This window comes from Coregonus clupeaformis, chromosome 6 (genome assembly GCF_020615455.1).
Source record: "Coregonus clupeaformis isolate EN_2021a chromosome 6, ASM2061545v1, whole genome shotgun sequence".
NCBI classification, from domain to species: Eukaryota; Metazoa; Chordata; class Actinopteri; order Salmoniformes; family Salmonidae; genus Coregonus; species Coregonus clupeaformis.
The window spans coordinates 11,033,307-11,055,354 of NC_059197.1; the positions used below are offsets into that span (position 1 = coordinate 11,033,307).

The window sequence follows — 22,048 nt, forward strand, 5'->3', positions numbered from 1 at the left end:
TTGAAAATGAAAATATGCGTTCAGGGACTCCCTTCCTATTTGTCTCTTTTCTTCCAATTGGTTCCTACTGAACCCGGTTGACCTCTCCTCTCTTCTGCTTGCCTGGCGCCCTTCTCAGGTGGCAGGTTGAATGGTCACATGCTTCCAGAGCGGGAGCCGCAGAAACCCGAGATGGCGGGGTACGAGAGCTCGTCCACGCTGATGAGTTCTGAGCTGGAGACGACAAGCTTCTTCGACTCTGAAGACGACGACGCTACTAGTCGGTGAGCACCACACACACACACACACACACACACACACACACACACACACACACACACACACACACACACACACACACACACACACACTGAGGAATCAACAAAATATGGCTTTAGATTATCTCAGTAAGGGGACTAAATATCCCAAAACATGGGAAATCAACTACAGCCACGATAAATGGAAAATCATGTTAGGTTGTATTTTGATTGGAACATCCCTTAAACATGAAGAGATCACCTCAAGGTTGTTCATTGCTGCCAATGTTGGTTGCAATAGGCCCTGACGGGTTAGGGCCAAGGGGAAGAGGTAGGGACTGAATTGACTACTCATTAATTTACACTCACACTAACCACTCACATACACTATATATACAAAAGTATGTGGAAACCCCTTCAAATTAGTGGATTCGGCTATTTCAGCCACACCCGTTGCTGACAGGTGTATAAAATCGAGCACACAGCCATGCAATCTCCATAGACAAATATTGGCAGTAGAATGGCCTTACTGAAGAGCTCAGTGACTTTCAACATGGCACCGTCATAGTGATGAATCATGCTTCACCATCTGGCAGTCCGACGGACGAATCTGGGTTTGACGGATACCAGGAGAACACTACCTGCCCGAAAGTAAAGTTTGGTGGAGGAGGAATAATGTTCTGGGGCTGTTTTTCATGGTTCGGGCTAAGCCCCTTAGTTCCAGTGAAGGGAAATCTAAATGCTACAGCATACAATGACATTCTAGACGATTCTGTGCTTCCAACTTTGTGGCAACAGTTTGGGGAAGGCCCTTTCCTGTTTCAGCATGACAATGCCCCTGTGCACAAAGCGAGGTCCATACATAAATGGTTTGTCGAGATCGGTGTGGAAGAACTTGACTGGCCTGCACAGAGCCCTGACCTCAACCCCATCGAACACCTTTGGGATGAATTGGAACGCCGACTGCGAGCTAGGCCTAATCGCCCAACATTAGTGCCCGACCTCACTAATGCTCTTGTGGCTGAATGGAAGCAAGTCCCCGCAGCAATGTTCCAACATCTAGTGGAAAGCCTTCCCAGAAGAATGGAGGCTGTTATAGCAGCAAAGGGGGGACCAACTCCATATTAATGCCCATGATTTTGGAATGAGATGTTCGACAAGCAGGTGTCCACATACTTTTGGTCATGTAGTGTACATTTACCCAAGACACTAAAAACGTGTCCTCTCACATGAAAACATTACATAAAGGACTTGACCACCTTGCACATCCACTTGATGTATACACTACTCTTAATAAACCTCCCACAAATCATATGCTCTAGAAACCCCCCACAAAAGACTGTTGCTTTTCTCTTTGAGCTCAATGGCCATGTCTGAGATTGGCTCAAATGGATGGAGTCACATGTGGCCAATTAACCACTGGCAGATGAGTGTGCATTGTGTGTCATGACACCGGAGTGAGTTGTCACCGCTGTGATGTCACCACCTGCAGATTCAGTGGCTCCACGCAGCAGAGCACTTCATCGAGGCTCGTTAGACGACATCGGCGGCGGCGGAAACCCAAAGCACCACAGATGGAGAGGGTAAGACGCACACAACACAAACAGAAAGAAACACTCACACACAGACCACACAGACGCCAGTTTTAGTGTTCAGTGGTCCTTGTGCCGGTCTTTAACTCCTCCCTCTCTTTCTGTCCAGTCGTCCTCTTTCAGTAGCGTCACAGATTCCACCATGTCACTGAACATCATCACTGTCACTTTAAATATGGGTGAGTAGCACAGTTCATCTATATCTGTGTAATGTATATACGTTTACGTCTATATGATATTTTATATATCATTGGTGGCTTATGGATTGACTTAAAGATTCAGAGACTACCCACTGGGCACAGACGTCAGTTCAATGTCTAATTCTGATTGACATTTGGTTGAGTTGTCAACTAACGTGAATTCAACCTGAAATCAACAAAACATTTCACCATGTCATTGGATTTAGGTTAAACGTTGGGTGAAAAAAATTATGAAATGCCCTTACGTTGATGACTTTTTGCAAATCCAATTAGTTTTCCATGTTGATTCAACGTCATCGCATAGTTTTTGGGGGTTGAAATGACGTGGAAACAACGTTGATTCAACCAGTAGATCAGAACTCCTTCTCCGAGACGCTTTGTGAATACGAGCCCCGAGGCCAAAGACTCCCTTTTCAAAGAGGGATTCATATTTATCCTTCACTCTGGCTATTGGTTTACATTTGTAGGGAAGGTATCCTTTTTTTGTTCAACACTCTCCCTCCTCTCCTCCTCCTCCCTCCCTCCATGCAGAGAAGTATAACTTCCTGGGCATCAGTATTGTGGGTCAGAGTAATGAGAAAGGAGATGGAGGAATCTACATCGGCTCTATCATGAAGGGAGGGGCGGTGGCCGCCGACGGACGCATTGAGCCTGGAGACATGCTGCTGCAGGTGTGTGTTAAGAGTGTTCGTGTTTAACAGTGTAAAAGTAAAGATACCTTAATAGAAAATGACTTAAGTAAAATTGAAATTCACCCAGTAAAATACTACTTGAGTAAAAGTCTAGAAGTATTTGGCTTTAAATATACTTAAGTATCAAAAGTAAATGTAATTACTAAAATTATAATTAAGTATCAAAAGTAAAGTATAAATAATTTCAAATTCCTTTCTTATTTTTTAAATGATGGATAGCCTTGGGCACACTCCAGCACTCAGACATAATTTACAAATGAAGTGAGTCCGCCAGATAAGAGGCAGTAGGGATGACGAGGGATGTTCTCTTGATAAGTGTGTGAATTGGACCATTTTCCTGTCCTGCTAAGCATTCAAAATCTAACGAGTACTTTTGGGTGTCAGGGAAAATGTATGGAGTAAAAGGTACATTATTTTCTTTAGGAATGTAGTGAAGTAAAAGTTTCAAAAATATAAATAGTAAAGTACAGATATACCCAAAAATGACTTAAGTATTTTTAAGTACTTTACACCACTGGTGTTTAAGTGAGAATAGAAGGGATGGTTTTGGGGTCTTTAATTGGTTGGGAGGATTTCCTGCTTTCTTTCTCTCCCTTTTCTACATCCCCCCGTCTCTCATTCCCTCTCTTCTCCAGGTGAACGACATCAACTTTGAAAACATGAGCAATGATGATGCAGTAAGAATACTGAGGGAGATTGTGCATAAACCAGGGTAAATAGCAGTCTCTCTCACACACACACACACACACACACACTGAAACCTACACGCTGATATGTGCTGAGGATCACACATTGCTGCTGGTGTGTGTGTTATAAACAGTGTGTAAACTGAGTGTCTGCTATGTGTAATTGTTGACAGCACTATTACTCTGACTGTGGCTAAGTGCTGGGATCCTAACCCTCGAGGATGCTTCACACTGCCGAGAAGTGAGTACTCACACACAGCATCATGTAATTAGACTTAATGACTTGGTAAACACTTACTCAGATGGATATATTGTCCTCTTGGGAGGATCAAATGTCACCTCTAAGATTTGACATTCTTTAATTTGCTTTCATGGGGGAGAAATCGATGTAAATGTGTTTTACCATGTTCCACAGAGACAAAACAACCCTTTCTCTGTGTAGGTGAGCCGATCCGTCCCATAGACCCTGCTGCCTGGGTGTCCCACACTGCAGCAATGACGGGGGCGTACCCAGTGTACGGTATGAGCCCTTCTATGAGCACCATCACCTCCACCAGCTCCTCCATCACAAGCTCCATCCCTGAGACTGAGCGTAAGTCACCCCTCCCTTTCCCTCTCCACCCTCCCCAGCGGGCAAAAGTTGGCATGGGACAACCTAATGACAAAAGTTTGTGGTCGAAATCTGGTTGTGATGTCAGATAACCAGATTACCACCAGGTAATGAAGTCATTTTCACAACGACATCAAGACAACCGGTGGAAAAAAACATCATTTTGGTTGTTTTCTGGTCAAGGCAACATCAAGATTACAACCAGGCAAAGATGTATTTTTCTGGTCTCTAAAAATATGTGTAGAAAAACGTGTCCTATTTTAGTCAGAATAAACTGACCATGATGACACAGAAAAGCCTGACATCTTTTCAATACATTTTGCCTACTGGGTTGCTGCGCGACTGCCACTTCTGCTTACCTCATTTCCCGCTTGCTGCTGCTGATGATGAATGAATGAAAGGCTCCCTTGGTGTTTCCCAGTGGTCAAAACTGGTTGAAATTATTATTACAACCAGAAACTGGTTCAAATAATGTTGTTATGATGCCATTTCAACCAGTTTTTCCCAGTTCTGCCTGCAGGGTTGCTTCACTACTGCAGCTATCTGACTGTAGCTCTCTTTCCTTCTTTCTCTCCCAGGGTTCGATGACTTTCATTTATCCATTCACAGCGAAATGGCAACAATCGCCAAAGCGATGGCCAATCCAGAGTCTGGCCTGGAGGTGCGAGACAGGATGTGGCTCAAGATCACAATCCCCTCCGCCTTCATAGGTATTCTTTCTCTCTTTACTCTCTTCTGTCTCGCTTTCTATTGTTACGGTCTCTCTCTCACCCTCTCTGTCTGTCTGTCTCCGTCCCAGGCTCGGACGTGGTGGACTGGCTCTATCATTACGTGGAGGGCTTCACTGACCGCCGTGAGGCCAGGAAGTACGCCAGCAACCTGCTGAAGGCCGGCTATATCCGGCACACCGTCAACAAGATCACCTTCTCCGAGCAGTGCTACTACATCTTCGGAGACCTCTGTGGCAGTGAGTGCAAGATAGGTATCTTTCTGTGCCTGACTTTTCACCTCTCCTTTACTATTTCTTCGGAAACAACATTTCTTTATGTAAGTTAAGAGTAACTCCTTCCCCCTCTCCTCCTCTCCCATTTTCTCTCCTCTCCTCCACTCTCTCACAGATATGGCTAACCTCTCTCTGGGAGACCACGATGGGTCGAGTGGGGCGTCCGACCAGGACACTCTTGCTCCCCTGCCCCACCCTGGGGCTGCCCCCTGGCCCCTGGCCTTCCCTTACCAGTACCCCATCCCACACCCTCTGCATGAGCCCCCCCAAAGCCAACCTGGAAGGGGGGGGAGTGCAGGCAGCCAGCACAGCGAAGGTGAGATGCTCCGGTACACAAACATGCAAACTGACAGAGAGACACACACAGAACTGAAAGGCAAACCGAATGACTGGACTGAGGTACAGTGCAGTCGGAAGTATTCAGACCCCTTGACTTTTTCCACATTTTGTTACCTTACAGCCTTATTCTAAAATTGATTAAATTATTGTTTTTCCTCATCAATCTACACACAATACCCCATAATGCCAAAGCAAAAACAGGTTTTTAGAAATGTTTGCAAATGTATTAAAAAACAAAAACTGAAATATCACATTTACATAAGTATTCACTCTTTACTCAGTACTTTGTTGAAGCACCTATGGCAGCGATTACAGCCTCCAGTCTTCTTGGGTATGACGCTACAAGCCTGGCACACCTGTATTTGGGGAGTTTCTCCCATTCTTCTCTGCAGATCCTCTCAAGCTCTGTCAGGTTGGATGGGGAGCGTCGCTGCACAGCTATTTTCAGGTCTCTCCAGAGATGTTCGATCAGGTTCAAGTCTGGGCTCTGGCTGGGCCACTCAAGGACATTCAGAGACTTGTCCCGAAGCCACTGCTGCGTTGTCTTGGCTGTGTGCTTAGGGTCGTTGTCCTGTTGGAAGGTGAACCTTCGCTCCAGTCTGAGGTCCTGAGCGCTTTGGAGCAGCTTTTCATCAAGGATCTCTATGTACTTTGCTCCGTTCATGTTTCCCTCGATCCTGAGTAGTCTCCCAGTCCCTGCTGCTGAAAAACATCCCCACAGCATGATGCTGCCACCACCATGCTTCACCGTAGGGATGGTGCCAGGTTTCCTGCCTTTTGGCAAACTCCAAGCGGTCATGTGCCTTTTACTGAGGAGTGGCTTCCGTCTGGCCACTCTACCATAAAGGCCTGATTGGTGGAGTGCTGCAGAGATGGTTGTCCTTCTGGAAGGTTCTCCCATCTCCACAGAGGAACTCTGGAGCTCTGTCAGAGTGACCATCGGGTTCTTGGTCACCTCCCTGACCAAGGCCGTTCTCCCCTGATTGCTCAGTTTGGCCGGGCGGCCAGCTGTAGGAAGAGTCTTGGTGGTTCCAAACTTCTTCCATTTAAGAATGATGGAGGCCACTGTTTTCTTGGGGACCTTCAATGCTGCAGACATTTTTTGGTACCCTTCCCCAGATCTGTGCCTCGACACAATCCTGTCTCGGAGCTCTCAGGTGTGTGCCTTTCCAAATCATGTCCAATCAATTGAATTTACCACAGGTGGACTCCAATCAAGTTGTAGAAACATCTCAAGGATGATCAATGGAAACAGGATGTACCTGATCTCAATTTCGAGTCTCATAGCAAAGGGTCTGAATACTTATGTAAATAAGGTATCTGTTTTTTATTTGTAATAAATTTTATAACATTTCTAAAAACCGGTTTTCGCTTTGTCATTATGGGGTACATTGATAAAAATAAAAAAATAAAAATTATTTTTTTAGAATAAGGCTGTAACGTAACAAAATGTAGAAAAAGTCAAGGGGTCTGAATACTTTCCGAATGCACTGTACATTAAATACACCTGTACACATACTGTATACATACTGAACACACCTTAATACCCTGTGTAGACTATAAACCTGTAACTCTCAATCTCGCTCTCTTTCTCTCGTTCGCTCTCTCCTTTGCAGAGAGTCGTAGCAGCGGCAGTAAGAAGGAAGAGGCTGCTGGGGGGGCAGGCGGTGGCGGCGAGTCCAAGTCGACAGGGAGCGGCAGCGAATCAGAACTGAGGAGGGAGAATGCCCCCAGTGAGCGCTCAGTGGTGGTGCCCCCTAGCGAGCACAGCATGCACAGCCTGATCAGCTTGGCCCACAGTGTCCACAGCACCCATTCCCACAGCGGTAGCCTGGTCTACGGACCCCCCGGCCTGCCGTCCCAGCCCCCGCCTTCCCTCCCCACCACGGCCCCCCCTGGGTCGCCCCCGGGCCGAGACCTAGCCTCCGTGCCCCCCGAACTTACCGCCTCGCGGCAATCCTTCCGCATGGCCATGGGCAACCCCAGCGAGTTCTTTGTCGATGTCATGTGATGTGTGCGTTAGGTGATCCAGAGGGCGGATCCTCGCTGCAGGTGTTCAGGACGTCCTGGTACGGAGAGGAAGGAGGTAGAGGCTAAGAGAAAGACAGGTGGTGCTGAGAGGAACGTGGTTGTAACTGCTCTCCTTCTGTCTGTCTGTCCCCAGTCCTGTGGCGCCTGTACTTTCTTCAGTGAAGAAAATCAGAGTGGATGCAGCTCTCTCTCCTTGATCCCCATTAGACAATTTTGTTAATATGTTCTTTTCGACATCAGTTTGAGTGTGTGTGTATAAGAGTCAGTGAATATGTTGTTGGAATTGAATGTTTTGTTTTTGTCATTTTCTCCCTTTTCCTCTACATGGTCTGTCCCATTCAACTGTGATCAAATCTCCGTGGACCCTCCATTGCAACCCCTCTTTAAAAATCAAATCAACACTGTCCATTAGAGAGAGAGAGAGAGAGAGAGAGAGAGAGAGAGAGAGAGAGAGAGAGAGAGAGAGAGAGAGAGAGAGAGAGAGAGAGAGAGAGAGAGAGAGAGAGAGAGAGAGAGAGAGAGAGAGAGAGAGAGAGAGAGAGAGAGAGAGAGAGAGAGAGAGAGAGAGAGAGAGAGACTATTAAAATTACTATTATAATTCCTTATTCTATACTGTGGACAGGGTCGTGTTCATTAGGGCATGCAACGGTTTTAAAATGTTTAGCAACAGGAAACGAAAATGAGACTTTCTTATTGGAGAAATAGGTTCAGGTAGTCCCCCCCTGTTTGTCTATTTCTTCTGTTTGGTGCCTAATGAACATGGCCCAGGTCCCATGAATGTGTTAAGGATGTTGGTTTTACTCTTTGTGAGTGTTCTCTGCACTCACTCAAATTAACGTCCGAAAGAAAACATAGAAAATAAAACTCTCAGTCCTTAATGTATCTTTCCATAAGGAGTTTCTCCTCAAAAGCTATATGTAGACATGGAGAAAGGTAGAGAGCATAGATGAAAATGAATTAAAGAGAGATAGACATATTTCAACATTAATTTGAGAACTGATCACGTTTCTGTCCAAATTCCAATCAAAGCGAATATGTACTGTAGGTTGCGAACTAGTCGGCTACAAGCCCATGCATATAGATATAAATTTGTTAGGTCTATCATATCTGACAGATGTAATGGTGGTATTGGTACTTCTTATTGCTGTACACTCAGTAGCAGTCATGTTAATTGTGATCATAATCTCAGATAGCGCTCTAACCAATCAGTGTAATTAATACTGGAAGATGAAGAGTATACGAGCTGAACCTTGCACCAATATATTATACGACATCAGGGTTGGAGTCAATTCCATTTCAATTCAGAAAGTAAACTGAAATCAAAGCTCCTCTGAGGAATAAATGGGAATGGGAATTTCAATTTACTTCCTGAATTGACCCCATCACCCCAACCCTGCATGACACAGGGACATTTTGTGACATCCAGCGTTTTAGTAAAGGAAAGTTGAGAAGCCTTATGTTGCCCCTATCTCTTTCCATCTCTTTCTCCATGTCTTTCTCGGTACATTGCAATATGTTATCGTCTTTTTCATCATTAACATCAACATTCTATATAATTTACTGTCTTAACGTCTCCTACCTTGTAAACCTTTAATTTCTTATGTGAAAAACAAACAAACAAACTTTTTTTTTATTTATAAACATAGTTTTATTGCCTAAACATGAACTTGTTGTGTGGTTTGTCATTTCTTTATGTAATGTTACTACACTGCTGGTGTTTTCAATGTTTTGTGGTTAACATTCAGGTTGTGTCCCAAATGGCTCCCTATATAGTGCACTACTTTGACCTGAGCCATATGGGCCCTGGTCATAAGTAGTGCACTATATACAGTGAGGGAAAAAAGTATTTGATCCCCTGCTGATTTTGTACGTTTTGTACAACAAAATCCAGAAAAACAAATGTCAAAAATGTTATAAATTGATTTGCATTTTAATGAGGGAAATAAGTATTTGACCCCCTCTCAATCAGAAAGATTTCTGGCTCCCAGGTGTCTTTTATACAGGTAACAAGCTGAGATTAGGAACACACTCTTAAAGGGAGTGCTCCTAATCTCAGTGTGTTACCTGTATAAAAGACACCTGTCCACAGAAGCAATCAATCAATCAGATTCCAAACTCTCCACCATGGCCAAGACCAAAGAGCTCTCCAAGGATGTCAGGGACAAGATTGTAGACCTACACAAGGCTGGAATGGGCTACAAGACCATCGCCAAGCAGCTTGGTGAGAAGGTGACAACAGTTGGTGCGATTATTCGCAAATGGAAGAAACACAAAATAACTGTCAATCTCCCTCGGCCTGGGGCTCCATGCAAGGTCTCACCTCGTGGAGTTGCAATGATCATGAGAATGGTGAGGAATCAGCCCAGAACTACACGGGAGGATCTTGTCAATGATCTCAAGGCAGCTGGGACCATAGTCACCAAGAAAACAATTGGTAACACACTACTCCGTGAAGGACTGAAATCCTGCAGCGCCCGCAAGGTCCCTCTGCTCAAGAAAGCACATATACAGGCCCGTCTGAAGTTTGCCAATGAACATCTGAATGATTCAGAGGAGAACTGGGTGAAAGTGTTGTGGTCAGATGAGACCGAAATCGAGCTCTTTGGCATCAACTCAACTCGCCGTGTTTGGAGGAGGAGGAATGCTGCCTATGACCCCAAGAACACCATCCCCACCGTCAAACATGGAGGTGGAAACATTATGCTTTGGGGGGGGGGTTTCTGCTAAGGGGACAGGACAACTTCACCGCATCAAAGGGACGATGGACAGGGCCATGTACCGTCAAATCTTGGGTGAGAACCTCCTTCCCTCAGCCAGGGTATTGAAAATGGGTTGTGGATGGGTATTCCAGCAGGACAATGACCCAAAACACACGGCCAAGGCAACAAAGGAGTGGCTCAAGAAGAAGCACATTAAGGTCCTGGAGTGGCCTAGCCAGTCTCCAGACCTTAATCCCATAGAGGGAGCTGAAGGTTAGAGTTGCCAAACGTCAGCCTCGAAACCTTAATGACTTGGAGAAGATCTGCAAAGAGGAGTGGGACAAAATCCCTGCTGAGATGTGTGCCAACCTGGTGGCCAACTACAAGAAACGTCTGACCTCTGTGATTGCCAACAAGGGTTTTGCCACCAAGTACTAAGTCATGTTTTGCAGAGGGGTCAAATACTTATTTCCCTCATTAAAATGCAAATCAATTTATAACATTTTTGACATGCGTTTTTCTGAATTTTGTTGTTGTTATTCTGTCTCTCACTGTTCAAATAAACCTACCATTAAAATGATAGACTGATCATGTCTTTGTCAGTGGGAAAACGTACAAAATCAGCAGGGGATCAAATACGTTTTTCCCTCACTGTAGGGAATAGGGTGCCAGTGTTTAAAGCTTCTGAGAACTGGCACTTTTCATGCTCTACTGCTTATGATATACTGCTTGAGTCCCGGCACCTCTTATAGAATTCTGGCTATAAAATACGAACCCTGGTACAGTTCAATTATAGTGAGTAGTACTGGCACCTTTTACATTCCACTACAAGCGCTGGTAATAATCCAGGTATTTGCCATATGGAGAGGCATGATTGGTGACCAGTATACTATTCTTACATGCTGACTAGACCAGGCGTGCGTGTGCGCCATCGCGCGCATGTTGATTTTGTCCATCCACACCAGATGCGATCAGGACACGCAGGTTGAAATATCAAAACGAACTCTGAACCAACTATATTAATTTGGGGACAGGTCGAAAAGCATTAAACATGTATGGCAATTTAGCTAGCTAGCTTGCTGTTGCTAGCTCATTTGTCCTTGGATATAAACATTGGGTTGTTATTTTACCTGAAATGAACAAGGTCTTTGTACAAAATCGTGTGTTCTCTACTCCGACAATTAATCCACAGATAAAAAGGGAAACCTTGTTAGTTTCTAGTAAATACTATAATATTTGTTTTTGTTTCTCGTAATCTCTCCTCCTTCAGTCTTCTTCTTTATATGGCGGTTGGCAACCACCTTTAAGGTGCATACCACCACCAACTAGACTGGAGTGTGGATCTCAGTTCATCTTTCAATCACCCACGTGGGTATATGCAACTAAAAACTAATGAGGAGATGGGAGAGGTGGGACTTGCGGCGCGTCACACTTAAAAAATAGAACTAACGCCTCGATCACGTGTCAAAATATAACGCCTAGATCAAACCGACAGTGTCTTTGCATTTTGATACACCAGAAGTACATTCATTTCCAATGGAACGCTGTGTTTGCCTTGCAGCATTGCATTGCAGAGGCAGTTGCAGTGCATTCTGTGTGGTGCATATGTTAGATTTATCGAACACATGCGTCAAACGTTATGCATAGACGGCTTGGCAGAAATGGTAGCATAAGATTAATGTTTAACTTCTGTTGCATACATATCCAGATGATGCTACATACCAATTTGCGCAAAACACTATCGGTGTGATCGAGGCATACGTTCTATTTTAGCACCTGGCTATGCAGACGCTCGTTGACGCACACGGGCAGTTTAGATTAAATGATTGAATGTATGTGTAAATATATTTTACAACGCGAGCGGTGTGGTCAGCATGTACCCACTGGGCACACTACGTAATTTAAACTTGGATAATTGGGTAATATTTGGTTGAGAGGTTGATCAATGACATTACAACCTACAGTCGTGGTCAAATGTTTTGAGAATGACACAAGTATTACAAGCATTCCAAAAGTGTCAAAGGCTTTTATTGACAATTACATTAAGTTTATGCAAAGAGTCAATATTTGCAGTGTTGACCCTTCTTTTTCAAGACCTCTGCAATCCGCCCGGGCATGCTGTCAATTAACTTCTGGGCCACATCCTGAATGATAGCAGCCCATTCTTGCATAATCAATGCTTGGAGTTTGTCCGAATTTGTGGGTTTTTGTTTGTCCACCCGCCTCTTGAGGATCGACAAGTTCTCAATGGGATTAAGGTCTGGGGAGTTTCCTGACCATGGACCCAAAATGTCGATGTTTGGTTCCCCGAGCCACTTAGTTATCACTTTTGCCTTATGGCAAGGTGCTCCATCATGCTGGAAAAGGCATTGGTCGTCACCAAACTGTTCTTGGATGGTTGGGAGAAGTTGCTCTCGGAGGATGTGTTGATACCATTCTTTATTCATGGCTGTGTTCATAGGCAAAATTGTGAGTGAGCCCACTCCCTTGGCTGAGAATCAACCCCACACATGAATGGTCTCAGGATGCTTTACTGTTGGCATGACACAGGACTGATGGTAGCGCTCACCTTGTCTTCTCCGGACAAGGTGTTTTCCGGATGCCCCAAACAATCGGAAAGGGGATTCATCCGAGAAAATGACTTTACCCCAGTCCTCAGCAGTCCAATCCCTGTACCTTTTGCAGAATATCACTCTGTCCCTGAAGTTTTTCCTGGAGAGAAGTGGCTTCTTTGTTCCCCTTCTTGACACCAGGCCATCCTCCAAAAGTCTTCGCCTCACTGTGCGTGCAGATGCACTCACACCTGCCTGCTGCCATTCCTGAGCAAGCTCTGCACTGCAGGTGCCCCGATCCCGCAGCTGAATCAACTTTAGGAGACGGTCCTGGCACTTGCTGGACTTTCTTGGGCGCCCTGACGCCTTCTTCACAACAATTGAATCTCTCTCCTTGAAGTTCTTGATGATCTGAAAAATGGTTGATTTAGGTGCAATCTTACTAGCAGCAATATCCTTGCCTGTGAAGCCCTTTTTGTGCAAAGCAATGATGACGGCACGTGTTTCCTTGCAGGTAACCATGGTTAACAGAGGAAGAACAATGATTTCAAGCACCACCCTCCTTTTAAAGCTTCCAGTCTGTTATTCTAACTCAATCAGCATGACAGAGTGATCACCAGCCGTGTCCTCGTCAACACTGTCACCTGTGTTAACGAGAGAATCACTGACATGATGGCAGCTGGTCCTTTTGTGGCAGGGCTGAAAGGCAGTGGAAATGTTTTTGGGGGATTAAGTTCATTTTCATGGCAAAGAAGGACTTTGCAATTAATTGCAATTCATCTGATCACTCTTCATGACATTTTGGAGTATATGCAAATTGCCATCATCGAAACTGAGGCAGCAGACTTTGTGAAAATTAGTATTTGTGTCATTCTCAAAACTTTTGACCACGACTATACACTGAGTGTACAAAACATATAGACGTATTCGGACAGGATACATTTTGCTGGGGAGCTCAGGTAATGTAATTATGTGCGCGACCACAAGTCACCACATCCATAATTGTAGTCCCGTCCGAATCTGCCATGTCAGTAATTTTTACTTTATACCCTGTTCAGTGGCGACCCGTCATTCAGGGCAGAGCCCCACCTGTTTAGCTAACAATATACACTACCGTTCAAAAGTTTGGGGTCACTTAGAAATGTCCTTGTTTTCGAAAGAAAAGCAATTTTTTTGTCCATTAAAATAACATCAAATTGATCAGAAATACAGTGTAGACATTGTTAATGTTGTAAATGGCTATTGTAGCTGGAAATGGCAGATTTTTTATGGAATATCTACATACGCGTACAGAGGCCCATTATCAGCAACCATCAGTCCTGTGTTCCAACGGCACGTTGTGTTTGCTAATCCATGTTTATCATTTTAAAAGGCTAATTGATCATTAGAAAACCATTTTGCAATTATGTTAGCACAGCTGAAACCTGTTGTGCTGATTAAAGAAGCAATAAAACTGGCCTTCTTGAGACTAGTTGAGTATCTGGAGCATCAGCAATTGTGGGTTCGATTACAGGCTCAAAATGTCCAGAAACAAATAACTTTCTTCTGAAACTCGTCAGTCTATTCTTGTTCTTTGAAATGAAGGCTATTCCATGCGAGAAATTGCCAAGAAACTGAAGATCTCGTACAACGCTGTGTACTACTCCCTTCACAGAACAGCACAAACTGGCTCTAACCAGAATAGAAAGAGGAGTGGGAGGCCCCGGTGCACAACTGAGCAAGAGGACAAATACATTAGAGTGTCTAGTTTGAGAAACAGACGCCTCACAGGTCCTCAACTGGCAGCTTCATTAAATAGTACCCGTCTAGCCCCCCCCAAAAAAAATAATAATAATATTGTAAAGTGGTTAACCCACTGGCTATAGGGTGAATGCACCAATTTGTAAGTCGCTCTGGATAAGAGCGTCTGCTAAATGACTTAAATGTAATGTAAATGTCTACACTCAATGTGATGTTATTTTAATGGACAACAAAATTGCTTTTCTTTCGAAAAAAAATGAAATTTCTAAGTTACCCCAAACTTTTGAACGGTAGTGTATACAGTGGGGGAAAAAAGTATTTAGTCAGTCACCAATTGTGCAAGTTCTCCCACTTAAAAAGATGAGAGAGGCCTGTAATTTTCATCATAGGTACACGCAGTGGCGGCTCCTGAAAAAATTCTCAGGAGGGGCAATTTTTCTGATGATTTAGGTGACCTACACACATTTAAAAAAAGATATGTCCAGCAACAACATGAAGACAGGGGCAGCATATAAGTCAATACCAGAAGCATTTATTGACTGATCTCAAAAGTGTTGGCTTACCAGGGTTGGTGGAGCCCTCAGTTTCATCTTTGCCTCGCAAAGCTAACTCAAACACTCCGCAAAACTTCACACACTGGATTAGCCGGCTGAGGATGTGGCGGTTCTTGCTAATGTCGTAGTAAATATATTTGTTATAGTGAATATGGAATATGATATGTTGAGTAAAATGTTGTGCTAAGATCTATTTAGGTCAGGAGCTGGTTATAAGTTCTGTTCCTATCCAATAACAATGGACAAAAGGGTCCTATCTTGTCAGCCTTGTCAGCAGGTGGCCAAGGACAACACCCACGCCATAGGCCTCTCAGTTCTTCCAACTCACGAGTTCTTGCTCTGAGGACACACACACACACAAACACACACACACACACATCATCACTGTTAAACACACACACACACACACACACACATCATCACTGTTAACCCTCCCGTTGTCCTAGGGTCAAAATGACCCGCCACTGTGTTGAACCAACTTTATTTAATTTGTATATTTTTGGGATCATTTGTGAGAAGGAGGCAGTGAGACTTTAAAGAAAGTATCACTGCCTCCTTCTCACAAATGATCCCAAAAATATAACAATTAAATAAAGTTGGTTCAATACAGTGGCGGGTCATTTTTGACCCTAGGATCAACGAGAGTGTTACACACACACACACACACACACACACAAAAATCCCCTCTCTTAGGCTGAACATTTGAAGACAGAGAACCCGACTCAGAGCCAATGCAACAGTGACAGTAGCCTGCAGGGGACCTCGCCCAACTCATCAGGACCAATCAGAAGATCAGAACTACTAGATTGAACCTACTTCATTTATTGCATAAAATGTCTGCACACAATGTTTCGGGGCTCTCTTCAGATAATAATAATAATAATAATAATAATAATAATAATATGCCATTTAGCAGACGCTTTTATCCAAAGCGACTTACAGTCATGCGCGCATACATTTTTGTGTATGGGTGGTCCCGGGGATCGAACCCACTACCTTGGCGTTACAAGCACCATGCTCTACCAGCTGAGCTACAGAAAATGGATACTCATGGATGCGCATTGCAATTGTAAAATGTCAACACAATTGGAGACACCACGTCATTTTTGGAGACATGTTATTGACAGTAAACTATTGTAGATGCGACTGCTAACTAACTAAAACATTTTAGCTGGCTAGCTAATCATCTTAGCTAAATGTGGGGCAAACAATTCAGTTATTTACCGTTAATTTGAGGGATTGGGGTGAAAGAAATCGAGTTACATAGTGATACTTTACGATATACTGTATTGACAATATCGCAATATTTTAGCGCTAGTTGGCTGTACCTGCACCAAAACACCATTATTGTTCCTTCATAGCTTGTTCTCAATCTTTTCACATTGGGAGCCAATTTGTTTTCAGCACTTTTATTTCCATGACTGATCAAAACTCGTTCTCATGGCTTTCTGATCCCTCTGCAACAGACATATGGTGCGCAATAAAATCACAGTATCGAATCGCAATACGTATAGAATCATGAGACTCGCAATGCTGATGCATATATCTTATCGTGAGGTTCCTGGCAATTCCCAGCCCAAGTTCATTTGCCACAACAAATCTCTTCGCTAGCAAACGCGATGTCTTCTCCAAAACGGCAATGTGTCTCCAGCAATGTTTACTTTTTTGACGTTCTATGGCATCTCCACTTTCCAAGCATATATGACCACATGTAATATTTTGGTAAGTGATGCAAATAGTGAACTATGTAGGGCCAGGATGTAAAATATATGTAGCTGCAGCAATTTCTCTTATCTGATATGGTAAGTAATGGGGCTTAATTTATAGCTCCCTAAGAGTTTGACGAACGGGTCCGTGAACGCGATTCCAGATATATTTACCTCTGAATAAACTGCCTTTATTACACCATATCCACATCCAGTAAACTTGTGATTATCAACACTAACCTCATCGTTGTGGCGGCGGACAGCTAGCCTGTATCCCTCGTCATCCAGTTGAGTGAGTGGCAATGTCTTTTTCGTTCGTACCAATTTTTGGAAAATCCTCGGGTGTAGGACTTTCCGCCTTTAGTAGAAACCTGTTGAATTATTAAATTTGGTCTGGGAGGTCCTAATTGTTTCGTTGCCAATTTATCTTCATTTGTTCGCCGACAAAAAGGAACTTCTTTCAAACAATCCACTCTTTTCTCAGTTACGTTCATGGTTACGTAACGTATGACGAGCAGCGTAAGTGCAAGCCCACAGACACCCATTGAGATTGTATTGAAGGCTCTGAAATTTGAAAAAAATAGATTTTACATGGGAGTCTATGACAGAAGTTCTGGGCGATTTTCAATCTGACTGAAATCGCCCCAAAAGGGGGTGGAGCCATTTGAAGCACGACTTTAGCCTGATTCGACATTTAGTGGCAGTGTGGCACTGTGGCAGATCAGACGTATAGATTACAACACTGATAACTACTGTTGCCGTGATATAATTGATTAGAAAAAAAATCCCTTCCTTTTCCCGTTTGGCAGTGCGTCGCCCATATCGCCCTATTGAACAGGCCGTCCCTGGGTACACGTCAACTATGACAGACAAATTGAGAAAAAAGATCCAGAAAATCACATTGTAGGATTTTTTATGAATTTATTTGCAAATTATGGTGGAAAATAAGTATTTGGTCACCTACAAACAAGCAAGATTTCTGGCTCTTACAGACCTGTAACTTCTTCTTTAAGAGGCTCCTCTGTCCTCCACTCGTTACCTGTATTAATGGCACCTGTTTGAACTTGTTATCAGTATAAAAGACACCTGTCCACAACCTCAAACAGTCACACTCCAAACTCCACTATGGCCAAGACCAAAGAGCTGTCAAAGGACACCAGAAACAAAATTGTAGACCTGCACCAGGCTGGGAAGACTGAATCTGCAATAGGTAAGCAGCTTGGTTTGAAGAAATCAACTGTGGGAGCAATTATTAGGAAATGGAAGACATACAAGACCACTGATAATCTCCCTCGATCTGGGGCTCCACGCAAGATCTCACCCCGTGGGGTCAAAATTATCACAAGAACGGTGAGCAAAAATCCCAGAACCACACGGGGGGACCTAGTGAATGACCTGCAGAGAGCTGGGACCAAAGTAACAAAGCCTACCATCAGTAACACACTACGCCACCAGGGACTCAAATCCTGCTTAAGCCAGTACATGTCCAGGCCCGTCTGAAGTTTGCTAGAGTGCATTTGGATGATCCAGAAGAGGATTGGGAGAATGTCATATGGTCAGATGAAACCAAAATAGAACTTTTTGGTAAAAACTCAACTCGTCGTGTTTGGAGGACAAAGAATGCTGAGTTGCATCCAAAGAACACCATACCTACTGTGAAGCATGGGGGTGGAAACATCATGCTTTGGGGCTGTTTTTCTGCAAAGGGACCAGGACGACTGATCCGTGTAAAGGAAAGAATGAATGGGGCCATGTATCGTGAGATTTTGAGTGAAAACCTCCTTCCATCAGCAAGGGCATTGAAGATGAAACGTGGCTGGATCTTTCAGCATGACAATGATCCCAAACACACCGTCCGGGCAACGAAGGAGTGGCTTCGTAAGAAGCATTTCAAGGTCCTGGAGTGGCCTAGCCAGTCTCCAGATCTCAACCCCATAGAAAATCTTTGGAGGGAGTTGAAAGTCTGTGTTGCCCAGCGACAGCCCCAAAACATCACTGCTCTAGAGGAGATCTGCATGGAGGAATGGGCCAAAATACCAGCAACAGTGTGTGAAAACCTTGTGAAGACTTACAGAAAACGTTTGACCTGTGTCATTGCCAACAAAGGGTATATAACAAAGTATTGAGAAACTTTTGTTATTGACCAAATACTTATTTTCCACCATAATTTGCAAATAAATTCATAAAAAATCCTACAATGTGATTTTCTGGATTTTTTTTTCTCATTTTGTCTGTCATAGTTGACGTGTACCTATGATGAAAATTACAGGCCTCTCTCATCTTTTTAAGTGGGAGAACTTGCACAATTGGTGGCTGACTAAATACTTTTTTTCCCCACTGTATATACAGTATATATATTCTTTTTTTTGTTGTTGCCTGTTTTGCATGTTATTTTGGCATTAATACGTCACATATCAGTTTGCAAACAATGTAAAAGTTAATAAAGCTGCATACAAACATAGTCTCTTTTTTGCTTTCTTGAGTAAGGCAGCTCCAAAATGCAGGTGTTTCAGCCTAGCTCAGTGCTTTCTGTGGTGGTGGGGCAGCCCGCGGAAAATACGGAGCATAATGGTTGGTTATGTTCTCTAGTTGCACCGTGATTGGCTCAGTGTTCTGTCACTCATGGGGACACTAGTCGCCACAAAATCTACGGGGAGAGCTCAAAAATTCAAGCCCCTTGGGTGCTGCCAAAGATTTACATTAGAAGTGCCCAAGGTCATTGACCACAGATAAAATGTAAAATTACGAAATATCTACCATAGCTTTGATTGGACTGATCATGTCAACATCATACTTTCAAAATCTTAGCTAGCAAGCTGTCATCATCATTAATTAAGTTGACAATCTACTGGCACATCCTTTTCAATCCTTGTCATATGAAGAGAAATTGTAGATAAAATGTATCTGTGCTCATCGGCCATTGGACATAAACATTACACAACAAGTTGGAAATCGCAAATTAAACAATGAGTGGTTTGGAAGGAATCAGTGGCTAACTGCAAGCTTTGCAAAGCAATCACTAGCCTGCTATTCAGTGGATGTGTGGTCCAAGTCTGGGTTTAAGGGTCTCTTTTCCTAGATTAAAAGGATAAACATTCACTCGCAACACACCATGGGCCAGAAAAGGTTGAACACATATCCAGCATGACTTCTACAGCTTTCAAAACAACTGGAAACACGGAACTGGGAAATCTCAGACTTCAGTGAACTGTAAAAAAAAGAGCTCAGACTGGGAAAATAGGTTTTGAACGGTCAACCAACTCGGAATTCCAAGTCGGGAACTCGGGCCTCTTTCTAGAGCTCCGACCTGAAGATCACTGACGTCATGATTAGACTGTTTTTTTGGCGAACTCCAAGGTCCTCTGATAATACTAGTCCTGTCCGACATCGACATCCCTGTGTTTTGAGAGAAATGTCTGAGTTTGACAGGTGTTGTTCACAGTTTGAGCAAGAAAACAATAACGGATTTGATCAACTGAACGAAGTGCTGCGCATAGCCTATATATGAATGGCCTACATGTATCAACTTTCACAGTGAATGCTTTTATTTATATGTTTTGTGCGTATTAATTTAATATTGGCAAATGTATCAGTAAAAAATATTGCACCTATTTAATGTAACCCTTGCTGTTAATATATGGCAAAACGGCATACAACTGACCTAAACATTTGGAAATGATAGGTTAACTTCCTCATCCATAGCCTTCAAATGCATCTCAAGTGCAAGTGCACTGTTTTAGCTCACATCTGAAGGCTGGGGGGGCATTTAGGACGTACTGCGTATCGCTAAAATATCATAAGGATTATGATCACACGTCCTCAATTCAAATATTATGGCGACACTATACCAAAGATGGTTTGGTATGGTTTATACAACAGGTGGGTCTAATCCTGAATGCTGATTGGTTAAAACAGCATTCCAACCTGTGTCTATTCCACAAGTTACCACCGGCTAAAGCTATGACGTTAAAATGCCTATTCACTCTGTTCCATCTGACTGCCCAATCCACTGTCTCATCACATCACCCTGGCCAAGCAATTTATAAACTTGATCTCCACTATAAGAAGCATCTAGACATTATCTCACATTTCCTTTAGACTAACATTTAGTTTTCAACAGCAGAGATTTGTATAAACCTTGCTGTCTGTCTCTCTGAATTTTGCAACATTGTTTCAACATTCAAATTCGATCTCCAGCTGTCCCATTGTAATGAATGTGTCGGGGGTCGGGAGGAGACAGACAGGCAAGCAGCGTTTCTCAGCCAGTGGAAATCATGAATCAGCTGGCATCATTTGTATGGATAAATACAAGGAAATGTCAATTGAAAAAAGGTAAAACTAAACGAAGTGCAGCTAGTTTGCAGTCTTTCCAGCGTCAGTTTGAAGTGATTGTGTTAGCTGTGTTGTTGGCTAGCTCCTCTGAAAACAGTGTCCTGATGAGTGAGCACATTTTCTATACCAGGCAAAATCGTGCCTCATTAGCTCATTGTTATGGATGTATCCAAATACATGTCACAAGAAAACAGCTTAAACAAATGCAAATGCGGCTACTTTGCTGTTATTGTGGCTGCACATTTTGACATGACTGTAAGTTAGCCGTAGTTGGCTAGCTAGCAAGCAAGGGATAAGAACATTACCAGCCATAACGACTGGGTCGTGTCCATAGATATAGAACAAAAAGACTGGCAACCGAACCGATAAAACTACCAGCCGGATTGTGTAGCAACCCTAGATTTGTGTCGGGACTATATCTTGAGGAAGGATGAAATAGTATGAACAAATTCATCCAAATAACTTTTTAATGAAAATATGTCAATCATTATTTGAGTATGTTGGTAACCTGTTGAATAAAAGTGATAATGCCCTCGAAGCAGGTGTTTGTAGGATATATTGGCACGTTAACAACACCCGTGCCAATATATCCTCCAAACACCGGCTTCTCGGGCATTATCACGTAATAAGAAACTTGGGAACCAAGCTCGAGTAATCAGTGTAGCCCTGTTATTTTTTCTCATTTAAAATTGACCATTATTAATGAAATAATAATTGACATATTTTCACTAAAAACGTTATTTTGATGAATTTATTCATACTATTTAATCCTTCCACAAGATATAGTCCCGACACAAATTTAGGGTTGCTACCCAAGCCGGCTGGTCGTTCGTTCTATCGGTTCGGTTGCCAGAGACGCAACCCAGTCGTTTAGTCTTTTTGTTCTGTATCTAAATGTTCTATTGCCATTATGGCTGGTAAGGTTCTTATCCCTTGCTTGCTAGCTAGCCAACTATGGCTAACTTAGTTACGTCAAAAAGTGCAGCCAGAATAACAGCAAAGTAGCCGCATTTGCATTTGCATAAGCTGTTTTCTTGTGACATTTATTTGGATACATCCATAACAATGAGCTAATG

General features: G+C 43.3%; 1 protein-coding gene across 7 annotated transcripts in view; it reads left to right on the forward strand.

Moving 5' to 3' along the window:
• Positions 1–7,858, forward strand: part of LOC121567306 (segment polarity protein dishevelled homolog DVL-3-like) — a 73,042-nt gene extending 65,184 nt beyond the window's left edge. For 2 of the 7 annotated variants that reach the window (XM_045218305.1, XM_045218318.1), the window contains exons 5-15: positions 119–263; positions 1,729–1,819; positions 1,938–2,007; positions 2,560–2,699; positions 3,356–3,432; positions 3,580–3,647; positions 3,849–3,998; positions 4,595–4,726; positions 4,816–4,998; positions 5,135–5,335; positions 6,975–7,858. In XM_045218305.1, coding sequence (XP_045074240.1) covers positions 119–263; positions 1,729–1,819; positions 1,938–2,007; positions 2,560–2,699; positions 3,356–3,432; positions 3,580–3,647; positions 3,849–3,998; positions 4,595–4,726; positions 4,816–4,998; positions 5,135–5,335; positions 6,975–7,369 — 1,652 coding nt within the window. In that variant the 3' untranslated portion in view covers positions 7,370–7,858. The remainder of the gene's footprint in view (positions 1–118; positions 264–1,728; positions 1,820–1,937; positions 2,008–2,559; positions 2,700–3,355; positions 3,433–3,579; positions 3,648–3,848; positions 3,999–4,594; positions 4,727–4,815; positions 4,999–5,134; positions 5,336–6,974) is intronic. The other 5 variants (XM_045218310.1, XM_041877243.2, XM_045218326.1 and 2 more) reach the window with 3 other exon arrangements.
• The last annotated feature ends 14,190 nt before the right edge of the window (positions 7,859–22,048 follow it).